This window comes from Dermacentor andersoni, chromosome 10 (genome assembly GCF_023375885.2).
Source record: "Dermacentor andersoni chromosome 10, qqDerAnde1_hic_scaffold, whole genome shotgun sequence".
Lineage (NCBI taxonomy): Eukaryota > Metazoa > Arthropoda > Arachnida > Ixodida > Ixodidae > Dermacentor > Dermacentor andersoni.
In genome coordinates, this window is record NC_092823.1 from 61,579,918 (window position 1) to 61,594,018 (window position 14,101).

Genomic DNA, 14,101 nt, shown 5'->3' on the forward strand with positions numbered 1-14,101 from the left:
TCTTGAGGGATAGTGGCAACCTGCTGTTCATGATTTGAGAATGCCTGCCAAACGCACCCCAGCACATTCTTATTCTTCTGGTTATTTCAGTTTCACGATACGGATCCGTGGTCACTACTTGCCCTAAGTAGATGCATTGCCTTACCACTTCCAGTGCCTCGCTACCTATTGTAAATTGCTGTTCTCTTCCGAGACTGTTAAACATTACTTTAGTTTTCTGCAGATTAATTTTCAGACCCACCCTTCCGCTTTGCCTCTCCAGGTCAGCGAGCATGCATTGCAATTGGTCTCCTGAGTTACTAAGCAACGCAATATCATCAGCGAATCGCAAGTTGCTAAGGTATTCTCCATTAACGTTTATCCCCAATTCTTCCCAATCCAGGTGTCTGAATATCTCCTGTAAACACGCTGTGTCACAAATAGCATTGGAGAGATCGTCTGACGCCTTTCTTTATTGGGATGTTGTTGCTTTATTTATGGAGGACTACGGCAGCTATGGAGCCGCTATGGATATCTTTCAGTATTTTTAACTACGGCTCGTCTACACCCTGATTCCGTAATGCCTCCATGACTGCTGAGGTTTCGACAAAATCAAACGCTTTCTCGTAATCAATGAAAGCTATAAATAAGGGTTGGTTATATTCCAATCATTTCTCTATCACCTGATTGATAGTGTGAATATGGTCTATTGTTGAGTAGCCTTCACGGAATCCTGCCTGGTCTTTTGCTTGACAGAAGTCTAAGGTGTTCCTGATTCTATTTGCGATTACCTTAGTAAATAGTTTGTAGGCAACTGACAGTAAGCTGATCGGGCTATAATTTTTCAAGTCTTTGGCGTCCCCTTTCTTATGGATTAGGATTACGTTAGCATTCTTCCAAGATTCCCGTACGCTCGAGGTCATGAGGCATTGCGTATACAGGGTGGCCAGTTTCCCTAGAACAATCTGCCCACCATCCTTCAACAAATCTGCTGTTACCTGATCCTCCCCAGCTGCCTTCCTCCTTTGCGTAGCTCCCAAGGCTTTCTTTACTTCTTCAGGCGTTACCTGTGGGATTTCGAATTCCTCTAGACTATTCTCTCTTGCATTATAGTCGTGGGTGCCACTAGTACTGTATAAATCTCTATAGAACTCCTCAGCCACTTGAACTACGGTGGCCACGAGTACAATGGCCAACAAATGGCTGACGATTCTGGAATAATTACAATGGTGTGACAATGACGGCCTGCTGACAACGGCAGCCCGACAATGGGGTGGCGACAACTCTATAACGGCAATGACTTGACGACCATGGTATGGCAACAATCGAATGACGAGCCGGGAATGACGATGATGACGGAATGAACACAATGGCATCCTCGGGCCATATGTCAACGAATGCATGACGACGATGCAATGACGACAATGAACCGACAATAGTTATATGACGACAACGGCGTGCGTGACGGCTAAAGCAAGACAATTTAGATTAATTGGCGATAGTATAGCGATGAGGGCACGGTGACAACGAGATGACCATGACAGCACAATGACGACGATGTGGCAACAGCGACATGACGAAAATCGGATGACAAAGCTGGGAGGACGTGGATAGAACGACCACGACGGCATCACGACTACAGAAACCACGAATGACATGACAACGACGGCCTGATGGCACTGAACTGATGACAACGTGATTAGCACTGCATGATGATGATGGTATGATGACAATGGAATAATGACGATGGAATGGCGATGGCGGTGTGACGACGACGAAATGACAGCATACGTACTACGACCTAATAAATATGCAGGAATCATCACCACAGCATGCCAAGGAAGGAATGGTCACAACGGAATTAGGGCGATGAAATCACAAGGACGGAACGACATGACGACGACGATGGCCCGTTTGCGTTGGTGGGCACGTCCGTGCTTACGTACAGTCCTGTCTAGTGCAGTGTAGAGTGGGGCAGCAGCAAGCTTACATTATATGGTTGACAATTGGTAGTGGCTGCTGGGTTCTGTATACCCCATGTTTAAGCTACCTAGGTGATTGCGAACCTCGCAGACGTGCAAGACTGTGAATGTTGCTTTTCGCGACGACGCTTGATTAGCACCTTCGTTATGACGGAGCGGGTCGCTCATGCTCTCTACACAACAGCTAATGGGACTGTACACCAACTGTCGTCCCCGGCCACGTCTGTTCGCACAAGACGCTCTGCCCTCTTGCACTATGCCGGGCACCAGACAATCTCCAAGACAGCGCCTTCGTATATACATGCATATGCCCAAATATTTTAGCCGAGATATCTACCTATGGAGCAGGTATCTAAAACCCGGCAAAGTAAGCAAAGTAACTTCCGCTTTAAAAGAAGTAAACGAAACTACTTACTAAATGTAGCAAGAAATGGGTCATGAAAGGCGATGTCACTCTACACCAGGGGGATAAAGGCACCGAGTCATTACTCAACGCCGAAAAAAGAGACTCAATGCTCGAATCACAGCGCGAGAAAAAAAAGGAGGGGGGGGGGTTCACTCTGGAAACGTGAACAACTTATAGCTGGGGCAGACTGCGGGAGCGTCTTAAAGTGCTTTTCGGATGAACCACGCATAGGTAACGACGCTGAGGCGCTGCACAGCCTTAGTTCTCAGGAATGAACTAGCGACGTAATAGCGACGCAGTTAGTTCGGCGTCCAAACCCACACTTACTCTCCAGTATTGTATTTGACCTCTTGACCATATACATTTGGTAACAGTTGTGAATTTCTCCGTTAACTATTCTACTGAGAGAGCGAGCAACCGTGTTATCCAAATGGGGCACGAGCGAGGTATGGAATCTGTACTAACCTGACTCTCGCTTTGGGGTTCTGTCCTTCTCCATTGGCACGCTTCAATCTGTTTAGACAAAAATCTAAACTATTTTATACTCTCAAAGGTTTAAGCTTATCCCGTGTGCAACACCGTTATCTTGAGCTTTCTAAAACATTTATCGCACACGACAGTGTGCACTACACGTGCGATGAGAAAAGGCGAAGTTGAATACTGTGTTAATTCTGACTACCCGGAGCGCAAAGAAATCCGTGACACAAAAATTTGACAGCGACAGCTATCAATGTTTGTTTAATGTACCTTTGCTGTCGTTCGATGACGCCGCCTGTTCTCAAGAGGTTAATAGGGCAACCAGGCACCCTTTATACATCCATAAACGTGTTAAAACGTTCACCACCCGCATTCTTTGGTTTACGAGACCATGGGCGCGTTTTTCTCTACCTGCTCCCACATAAACCCTTCTTGCAGGGGATTTTTCTTTTTCTTTTATCTGCAGATTCACCAAGCCCGGCTAGTATTGTGTTCAACCGCCACCGTAAGCTACGTGCTGTTCTCTTCAAGAGCATCTTTAGCGTTTCTTTTCTTCTTTATAACAAGAGTTTATATTTTTACAGGCTGCCTGTGCCTTATATCTTCATTCCACTTCTGTAGTGCAGCGACTCATAGTGCGCAAAGATAGTGTAGCGGTATGAAACAAATAAAATTAAAAGTAAAACGCTGGTCAACTTTTGCAATTACGAGTCTCGATACAAAATCTTCAAACTTGACACGATTTCTATAATGTAACAATTATCTAGTCCCTATAAAGATACATGTCGACAGACTCACTCAAAAAAGTCGCGCTACATGAATAGAAGAGTTCCTTCCATCGCACAGATTTTCTAATTACTTGCTTGGAAAAAGATGGCTATCGACAGTGACTCCTATGTCGGTGCTGTACAGAATGCTTATCGTACGATTTCATAGCGACAATATCTGCAGAGTTGCTGAACACATGCAACACTAATCTACACGCAGTTGCTGCCGTGTCCACGCTTTTCTATAGTTCCTGCTTACGTGTATAAAATCATGCCCTAGGACTGCGCACACGCCATTGTTCCGTGTACTTAACAATCTTCAAGCTTTATTTTTTGCGCATACTGCTTGTCTTACGTTAGAAAGTCGATGCGGAGGGCCTTTAATTTGAGATTGCAAATTAAACACACCTATTAAACTCGTTCTTAAAGCATCTTGTCTAAAGGGTGTTGTTTGCAATATATCCTATTAAGTGGAGAATAGTAAAAGGGGGAAGGTGACCCAGACTACTCTCATTCATGAAGTGTGCGCTCGACAGCACCACAATGCCATGCCACTGCAGATACAGATTGGGTTTAGTATTAGCGTCCCTATATGTCTTTCAGCAATCCCCCTCCCCTTTGTTTTGTAAAGCGTCTTTTAAATCAGGTATCTTCGCGTGCGCAACTATGTTGTCAAGAAAAGTTGGGTATTGCGCAAGAACAATGGCTGCTACCGAGGAATACGTTGCACAAGTTCTTGAACACACTGTAATAGGAAACCAAGAGCAAATTTTGGGCATGCCTCCGCAATCTCAGCTGCAAGATTCGACTGAGCGCCTAAAAAATAACTTGTGTGATAGCAGCACACATGAGAGTCCGCATAGCGTCATTATGATAATAAACTTGATGAATACGCTAAACCACACACTTCCTTCAAGAAAATATGATCCATAGAAGGTTTGCGAAGAACATAATTTTGTACAAGGGACGATGGAGGCAGGCAAGATACAATGTCATTCATTAAATGTTAGCACTGACATGTATATGACGTACGTTATTAGTATGCGCAACTTCTACGAACTTGCAACTCATCCTATAGGGATCACTTTTGCAATTATCCATGCTTATGCATAATGGCAATAATTGTCGCGGCCAGACGTTCATCGAAATGCCATCAGGAGGAAGCGTCGCGCCCGATCCCGCTCGTCGTTGTGGCAGCGACCCGTGATTTAATAATAACGACCGTTTCCTCAATATCACACCGAATGCATGGCGTGGGTCACTCGTTCTCCCTAGTCTTCATTGATTTGCGTGGCCTGCTTCCGTAGGTCTCAGAAATTTTTATAATACCGGTAGCTTCTAGATGTGGGTCGTGTTGCACAACTTCTTGCCGCCATTCTCGATAAGCTTCCGTGTTTTGAGTGTTGCTCCATATCTTACAGAGGTTGTTAACGCACAGAGCGTAGACATTGTGTTGCGTCTTTGGCAGCTGATACCTGCAATATTTCGTTCACCGAAGGATCTGTATCTAGATCAACGCACTTACAGGTTCATCGATGGATGCGAAGCGCGGCAGTGACGACGCTTGCGCCGTTAACTTTTAACGCACGTTCACTTTGAGTATCCTCTCTTTCCCGCGTCCTACAGACTCCGGTGGGCCAGCGCGCGGATTGCTCTCGCCATCTATCGTTTGCACACGGAAGAAGCGCGGTGGCGTTTTCTCTTTCCTTCTCAAGGTGTCGCTTCATGTTCTTTCGACACTCAATGTAGAAGACTCTCAGGGAAACGCTTTATCACAAGAAATAGCGAAGGAAGGGAAAAGGCTAGGATGAAGCGTCACTTGACAATCTTGTCAGTTGTAGAGGGCAAAATAGGCCATATCGAACCCCCCCCCCCCCCCCTTCTGAATGCGCGCACTGCCGGTTTCACAATGAAACATTCAACAACAGCTGAATTCATAGCTTTCTAAAATAGCACCCACGTAAGTATACTTTGTTTTAGTACACTCTGCAAAATTAGACACCCTTAGGGGGTTTCCCTGCCATGCGTCTAACACCCCTATTATTAGGGCCTTAGAAATTTATAGAGGACGACAACGGAGCTCTAACTAGGAGTGCGATTAGAAAAGACGTAGTTGGAAACTTTGTAATCATCCTGAAAGCCAAACCAAGATGCAAACAGACAACAGCGTAGCCAGACATCTCCTAGCTGTATTTCGCAAGACGTCTTCTCGACGTGCAAAAAAAAAAGTATGTATCGTAGCCGTCTCGAATGGTTGTATACATTTCAGGGCATTTTGACTCTTCCAAGATGGCTACAAAATGCATGATTCGGAGTGGTACAGGAGACTATTTTCTGTCATTTTGGAAGCTGAATTCGCCGCGTGAGCCCTGCGTAATCAAGTAGGCTAGCTGCCCGGTAACCTAAGTACTATTTCTGCTCGTAATGGGTGTAGCCTACACGCTAGCTTACTTGGGCCCTCAAGAATATGTGAGCGCAATTTAATCTTGGTTGGCCGAGTGGCAGGAGAGCGGTCCCTCGCCTCTCCATTACTTGCGGAGGTGACTGTTTTTCTTATGCTCTGCAGTTAAGATTACTGCAGTTAAGACACTCTGCAGTTAAGTAGGCTAGCTGCCCGGTAACCTAAGTACTATTTCTGCTCGTAACGGGTGTAGCCTACACGCTAGCTTACTTGGGCCCTCAAGAATATGTGAGCGCAATTTAATCTTTGTTGGCCGAGTGGTGGGAGGCGTATTGTCATCCGCTAGCAGCTACAACGGGGCGTGCCACTTTTGACGGAGCTCGACGTTTCTGCGCAGGCGCGAGTAAGAGCGGGCGCGAGAGAGAAAATCTGGGGGCTTTTGCTCCTTGAATATATGACTCAGCCTAGGCACTACGGAGGAGGTTTCTTAAATTGCGTTGTATTCGTTTGTCCCCTGACATGCCGGCATTGCGGAGTTCGGTCGAGTTGGTTTATACGCTCCGCCGCTGGCTGCCCGCGCGGTGAGGCAGTGGGCGCGGACGCCGCTTGGTGATCGCTGTGTCTGAAGGGACAATGTTCTGACTGGTGTTTTATAAGTCACGGGTCGAATTTTTCGTCGCGACGATAGATCGGATTTTTTACAAGCACTGCTTCAGGAGGGCACATGTAACCGGCAAACGGAGGCCTCAGGAGAGCACCTGAGGTTATATTAAAGCAGGCGGCGCAGGATCTCCGGGGCACCCAAGCGGTAGCGGGGGGATCAAAGCTGGAAGCCGGGCGGCCCGTGGGTTGGGGCCGCAGAGGCCGAAGCGTGCCTGGGGGTGTTCGCATAAAACATTGGCTGTCCGCGATAGCGGACAGCCGATCTTATACTCCCCTGGCACGCGCAGGCCTCTGCGAGCCCCAACCCACGGACCAGTCCGGCTTCTAGCTTTGATATCCCCGTTGCCGCTTTGGTGTCCTGGAGGCGCCGCCAATAATGCGAAATAATGACACGTTGTTTTCATTAGTAAAAACATGATCGATTAAATATGATTGCGTCGAGCCGCCAACTTGCGATGCTAAGTTCAACACAACCGCGCCCCGCGACTTCTGCCGGCACGGCGCGCCTAGGGACAAGCGCATACACCGCGCCCCAAGGGACTCCTCCGTAGTACCTAGGCAGAGTCGTATTTTCAAGAATCAAAACTCCCCACATTTCCTCTCTCGCACCCGCTCTCACTCGCGCATGCGCGCAAACGTCCGTCGTCTCCGCAAGTTCCACGCCCCGTTGTACCTACGAGCAGTTGGAAATACGCTGGCGGGAGAGCGGTCCCTCGCCTCCCCATTACTTGCGGAGGTAACTGTTTTTCTTATGCTCTGCAGTTAAGATTCCCGAAAGGCTGTGTGCAGCGTTTGGTATATTTAAAAGACCACAAGATACCTGAATACAGCTTCGCGACTACTACTTGCGCTTGTTTGAGACACTGGAATATGAAACGTGTCGTCATAACATTTATTCCCTGAAGTCGACGCTCCCGGGGAGCAATTGCAGGAATAGGTTGCCAGGCTGAACCCACCTGCCGAAACGTAATCTTAATGATAGCATCATCACTATCTCAGCAAGCACCATCACTGGAAAACCAATTCCCCTGGTGCTGGCGACGTGTGTTCTTCAGTCTCGCTGAGATACCACGGCCATGTGGAAGCCACGTTTCTGAATCCTGTCCAGGTAGGACGTCCCATCCAGGGCCACTCCCGGGCTCAGTACTCCGCCCCTGCGACATCACACAACTGCATGTACTCGTTACGCTCAAACATACTGCGTGCTACCAGTACATCCTTCGCCTATAATTTAGAGGGACATTATGAGAGGATTGTGCCAAAGTAGTCGGCAGTTTACAGTGCTGTTTTGAGCCATCTTTCAGCTTTTGAATTCGGCCATTCAAGCACCAACCGCACAAAGCAGTCGGAACATGTCAGCACGCACCACGTTGCCGTACGTGGCCGTGTGTATTGTCGCGACGGCGCAACCTGCTGCTTGTTACCTTGGCTGGTTCAAGAAAGCGTTTCGCATAATCGCCGTAAGATGTCTTGGAGCACTGCTTTCCGCACTTCTATGACGATTTAAAAATCAAGCTCAATTTTTCAGAAGTCTGCCGATGCCAATAATATCACGACATAGCTCAACACATATTCGCGCACGTAAGCAACCAGACTCCTTTGAAAACCGCAACCGAGAAACCGCATAACAGGTGCTTGTTACTGCGTATTTACAATTGGTCATACTATTTTCATACGTACAATTCATATCTTCATTACAGTAAACTTACGTTAAGAATTTGCGAGTTTCATAACTTCCTTAGACAATGCATAGTTATATCGCGGAAATGCTGATGCGTAGTACTGACATCGACGAATGGTTGTTTACGATGCTGTGTCGAGGGAGCCTGTTACCAGTTCAGTATAGTAAACAATTGGACAGTGCATCTCAAAAACTAAATAACGCGTCAGTGTAACAATACGCACAGATACACCCATGTACGTTGTCAGATTTCATTCAGGTAAGCACCGGCGAGTGCAATTGGCAGCCTTCGAGAGCGACACCGTACTTACGTTGAATGTGCGCCATATATGTGCTGCTGGCGAAGGCTTAAGCTGACGCATTTCATCTTGGGAAACATGTTTGAGTTGAGTGGTTGTAGGCTACTGGTGGGATTAGCCTTGCAGTTGCTGCCCGCAATTGCTCCACCATAGTGACACTTAAAATACATAAATCATATAAATCAGACACAGACCTCACAGCTACACACAGTCACTCCTAAGGTCACCCCGTGGAGGCCAAATCCGTGTCCTGCTGGTAATTTAAAAGAAAGCAAGAAACCTCCTTCCTATCTAACTGGTTTCCGCGCGGGAAAACAATGTCTTGAAGAGAACTGTGGGGAATTCCTGTCTTCTTGAGGGTCCCGAATAACACACTCCTTTCCGCGTTATACAGAGTACAGCACATGAGGTAATGTTCTATGTCACCGCACACACCACATGTTGAACATAATGGAGACAACGCCAGGCCAGACTTATACATCCACGCAGGGGTACGAGCAGAGCCCGTGCGAATGCGGAGCAGTAAAGTGGCTTGGTTTCTTTTGAGACCCTTCGTCACACATGGCTTGTGAGGTGAGCTGCACAAAGAACTGAAGTGGCACGACACCGCTTCTCTGAAGAGTCTCTTGTCCTCTTGAGGCACTTTTCTCAATGGATTCCCAGACAGCGCTCTATGAGCGAGGCTATCCGCCATCTCGTTGCCTATGATACCTATGTGCGAGGGCACCCATTGGAATCGTATGGAGAAGCCTTTGATATGGAGATTGTGCACCGAGCGTAGGGAGCTTAGACATGAGGCATCAGTAGGGAACCCTTGCTCTAAGCTTTGAAGGGCAGATTTCGAATCTGTAAGGATGACAACAGGTTGAGGTGTACAAAACCGTAGCTTTCAATTTAGGCGTGACTAAATATACATGTACACACAATCACAGGCGTTGTGCAAACCGCAATACCGGAGCAGTATGTTCGCTTGTAGCCGACCATAAGGACCGTTAGAAGAACGTTCAGTATCGTTCACATTCGCGTTTGCCGGTCGTCGGTCACGGCCTACAATAAAACCCTCTATCCTGGTTCGTGAGAAGCCGGGCGATCATTAGAGAGGTTTAGCGTGTCAGGTATTCAGGCAGACGCAGGCGGACGGGGTGTTGGGACGGAGGCGTAAACGGGAGCAGCCTAAAGAGCAGCCTGCATGGTGCAGCCACCTGGCAGCACAAAAGCTGAAACGGTCAAAAATAAGCAATATTGCCGTAACCACGTAAAAAGTTTTTAAACAGGGATAAGGTACGTCAGAAAGGCTGGCCAAGGTTTCGATAGGAGGACCTATCTTCCTCAAAGGCGGCCTCGGCATCCTTGGGAGGTTAGTTTTAAAGGGTTAGTTCAATGACGTCACGTGCGGTTGTTGTCGGTGGCGGTTGGTTATAAAGGGAGATACTTCAAAGATAATGAGCGCTGTCGCTTGACGTCTGTGAACGTGGTTCGCAAGAATAGGGGACAAGTGTGGGAAAGTGGTGGGAAGGCGGGGAGAAAAGAAAAGGAAGAAAAGGAGAGATAAAGGGGGGGGCACGAATAGGGAAAAAGGAGTGCATGGGAGGACGTTGGGGAAGCGAGAGGTTAGAGAGCTTTCAGGGGTGTCGTTGGCGGCATGATTTTGTTGCTTTTTTTCCTCTTGGTGTTTTACTTTGCTGCGGATGTAAATTTTTGGCAGCAACACGATTACGTGAAAGCCGAAAAGTTACACCAGTATGGGTGGATGGAAACAACTTTATTTTAAATCTGGCAAAGTTTAACGACCCTGGATCAGGTCTCCCATTAGGGGACTTCGAGGCCTAGCCTCGACGCCGACTCTCGGGCCTGCTGGACAGCCCGCTCTTGCGTCTTAAGGTTGGAGGTGCGCAGAGCGGCGGCCCATTTCGACGCAAGAGCCTTCGGAGCTACTGCTATTGTAGCTGATATAACACGACATTCCCACAACATGTGTGAGAGCATCGCTCTAGTTTCCTGAGATAACGTACAAAGAGCACTCGCGTATTGCGCGGGGAAAATGGGCCGCAATCGCACCGGACTGGGGAAGGTTTGTGTCTGCAGTTCTCGCCAGACGACTGCCTGGCGACGTTTCAGTTTGGGGGGAGGGAGGGGGGGCGGGGAATAACCGCCTGCCTAGCTGGTAGTGCTTGGCGATGTCATTATAGCTGACCAAGCGTTCTCGCGTGTTTTGAACCAGGAGTCCCGAACTCGAAGAGGCGGTCTCCGCTTCTGCGCGGCGGGTCAGTTCTCGTGCAGAGCGGTGTGCTACCTCGTTCAGTTTGGGGGGGGGGGCCCTCATGGGTGAGGGGTGGTGACGTGCGCTGGAAACCACATGATCGCGTTGCTATCGAAGTGTCGACCAGCTTTCCTTAGGATCTGGAGAGCCTCGGAGTAAATGCTCCCCCGCGCGTAGTTGCGAACTGCGGATTGCGAGTCGCTAAGCACTACCTCGCAGAGGGAGTCGGTAAGCGCAAGCGCAATCGCTACCTCTTCCGCTGTTTCTGGGTGTTCATTTTCGACAATACACGCGTGCGTAGGCCAGCAGCGAAGTAGAATACACTTGGTAAAGGTAATACTGGCTGTTTCAGTCTGTTTGAGCTTTGCGTCTCCCGGTGGCTGCACCATGCACGCTGCTGGAGTTTACGCCTCCGTCCCAGCGCCCCATCCGCCTACGTTTACCCGAATACCGGGCAAGCTAAACCTCTTTATTGGCACTGGATTTTTCAGGATCGGCGGCTGTCACCGGACGCCTCGGGTGTTGGGCGGGTCGTGCCGCGGCCTATGATTGGTGGCGCTGACGAGCGCCTTCAAGTGCTCGGGAAAATATGTGACATTGTTGCCTAACATATTAGCGCTGACGAAGAAGGACAGAGGGTAGACGTAAACAGCACGACGCTGACTTGACACACGATTGAGCTGTATGCGTCTCCCCTCTGTCCTCATAGGCAAGCGCTACAACATTATCCATGTTCGAATACCAACGCGTCCAACATACAGCAGTGCTACAGTTGACCTGGCATAGGTAGATCTCGGCATCTCGACGCGTCGCGATGCGCCACCGTCTGCACAACCAATGCACACTCACGCTTTCCCTTTTCGGGCGCGTAGGCGCGTGGCCGCGCATGCGTGTGGTTTTGCCTTTGTGCTATTTGACAACGCCACGGAAAATAGGCTCTAATGTGTAAATCAGAGAATGGGCGAAAATTCGCATGACACCACATCAAGTTGAATTGATGGAACTTGTAAATATCCGTGTTTTGTGGGAGCAAAAAGCACTTGCACGACGCTCTTTGCATAAGGCAGATGCCGGCCACACTCGGAAAAGAAGCCGGCTAAAGGCAGTACAGCTGCTGGCACTGGTGGAAAACGACACCCACGCCATTTAATTGAACCTAACAAACCAAATGCCCATGCATATGCCTCGAAGGGTCCATGAGCTTCAAAGACTTTATAATATATGAAAAATATCAATCTTATGACTTGACGTGACGTTCGTTTCCAGCTAAACGGCGAAGACGCCGTATCCTAACAGAAAGTCCAGGGACCAAGAAGGATAGAAAAATTACATTCGAAATAAAAAAATCAAAATACGATTTCGAGATATTTGGCGCAGCACATTTCCTTTTTCAGAAGCGCGATATATATGTGTTAGTTTGTTTCGTACCCTTTTAAGAAGAAAATCCTACCATTCATGCACTCAGAAGAGCAAGACAATATATTTTGCCGATCCAGAAAGCAGACGGACCTAGGACAGAGCTTAATCTAACCACGATAAGGGAAGCAAAGGTAGAGTAGCAGCGGTAGACGAGAAAAGGCGACTAAGCTAGACCACCTTCAAATGAATTCAACTGGATCAGCACAGACTTAACCGCAACGCTTCCGTTGAGGCCTTGTCAAGCCGTAAAGTAGCAGAATGGGTAAAACTTACTTATTTAAAAAAAATGAAATTTGCGACAACTTTTTCCTTGTTTTATTTTTACATTCTTTTGCTAGGTTCATTCCATAGCAGCCTCTATATTCATTTTGAAGCTGACGATAGTCAGGAATTTAAAAAAAGTGACAAGCTCGTCAATCAAGACCTCGTCGCTATAACTAAGGCCTAATGTAAACGATATAAAGCTTCTATAAGTTCTGGTAGGATAGACTGTACTGTACTGGCGCTGGTGCTTGCAATTGATGCAATAAAAAACAGCTCAATAAATGTAGCTAATGTGGTACAAATGCATCACTCAGTCGAGTTGGTCAACGCATGCCTTGGAACCGGAAGAGGAAGCCGATTCACTCCGCAACTCACTCGACGGCCATTTTCTTTTTCTCCTTGAGCACCACCACTGCGACTTGCACCATGCACATGGATGTGGTCACATACGCCGGGTCTGCAATATTGTGAGAGAACAAGCGCACTTTTGGGAGCTATGGCACAAATGACGAAAAGCCACTGTGCAGTCCTATACCAAATGCATTCCACGCTCACAAACTTAACACTTCAAGCTTTGTTTTTACCTGGCTGGCTAGTGGTGTTAGGTCAATCTACTACCTGAGTGCCGACTACGCTACCCAATTACGTAAGCAGGTATTTCTACCACGTGACAGTCACAGCCAAAACCAAGCAGGCAACCACGGAGGACGAACATAGTAGGAACGAGCTTTTGAAATGTTTATCGGCACACTCCAGCACAGAAAAAGCCCGAAAGAAAAGCGTCACTTCTGTCAAAGACCACCGCAATCTTTGGTGCAAGGTGATAAAAAAAAATGAAAACGAAAAATAAGCGTGCACTACGGTAAATTCTGAAAATATTCCATATGGCCTTGAGCCTACACATATATGCGAGCTACAATTGACAAGGGACAACACAGCTTGAATGCAATATAACCACAGTGAATTGCTAGTTTGCGGTGTGCCGTCGACACGTATATAAGTAAGCATACGGGGATTTCGGAAGTGTTAGCTACATAAAAGAGTCAAGTAGCAGTGCATTATTTGGCTTCGAAAATGACTTTTATTGCTATGCTAGATGAAGAGGTTCGTGCTCTTTTCCATACGGTACACATAAGAACTGGATAATTTTCGTTCGAAAGCAGCAGTATTCCGAAAAGATTATTTTGTTCAGCTACTGAAGATTTCTACCTAGCGTCTTTGCTTGTGTTGTTGCAGAAATTCCCATTAGGCAATCAACTTATATCGTTTGTTTTGACTCCTACAAAAGCGTACAGAGGGCGTTCCCAATAACTACAAGTTTTCGATCTCATTGTAATTGGGTTGCCAGCTGAAATAATTAGCACGGTAATGATTCGTTCTTACTGCCAGCCTACTGATTCCGTGAGCGCCGTATTCCTTATTTTAAGCGCACAGTCGCATATGTAGGTAGTTTGGCGTTACTTCGAACAAGCCTGCATAAAATTGGGGCGGCATATCATAAAT

General features: G+C 47.5%; 1 protein-coding gene across 1 annotated transcript in view; it reads right to left on the reverse strand.

Moving 5' to 3' along the window:
- Positions 1–7,553: 7,553 nt before the first annotated feature.
- The window catches only part of LOC126543849 (saccharopine dehydrogenase-like oxidoreductase), a 53,747-nt gene continuing 47,199 nt past the window's right edge, over positions 7,554–14,101 (reverse strand). The window contains exons 11-12 of the mRNA XM_050190980.3: positions 12,974–13,055; positions 7,554–7,829 (exon numbers count right to left, since the gene is read on the reverse strand). Of these exons, the coding sequence (XP_050046937.1) occupies positions 7,727–7,829; positions 12,974–13,055 (185 nt within the window). The 3' untranslated portion in view covers positions 7,554–7,726. The remainder of the gene's footprint in view (positions 7,830–12,973; positions 13,056–14,101) is intronic.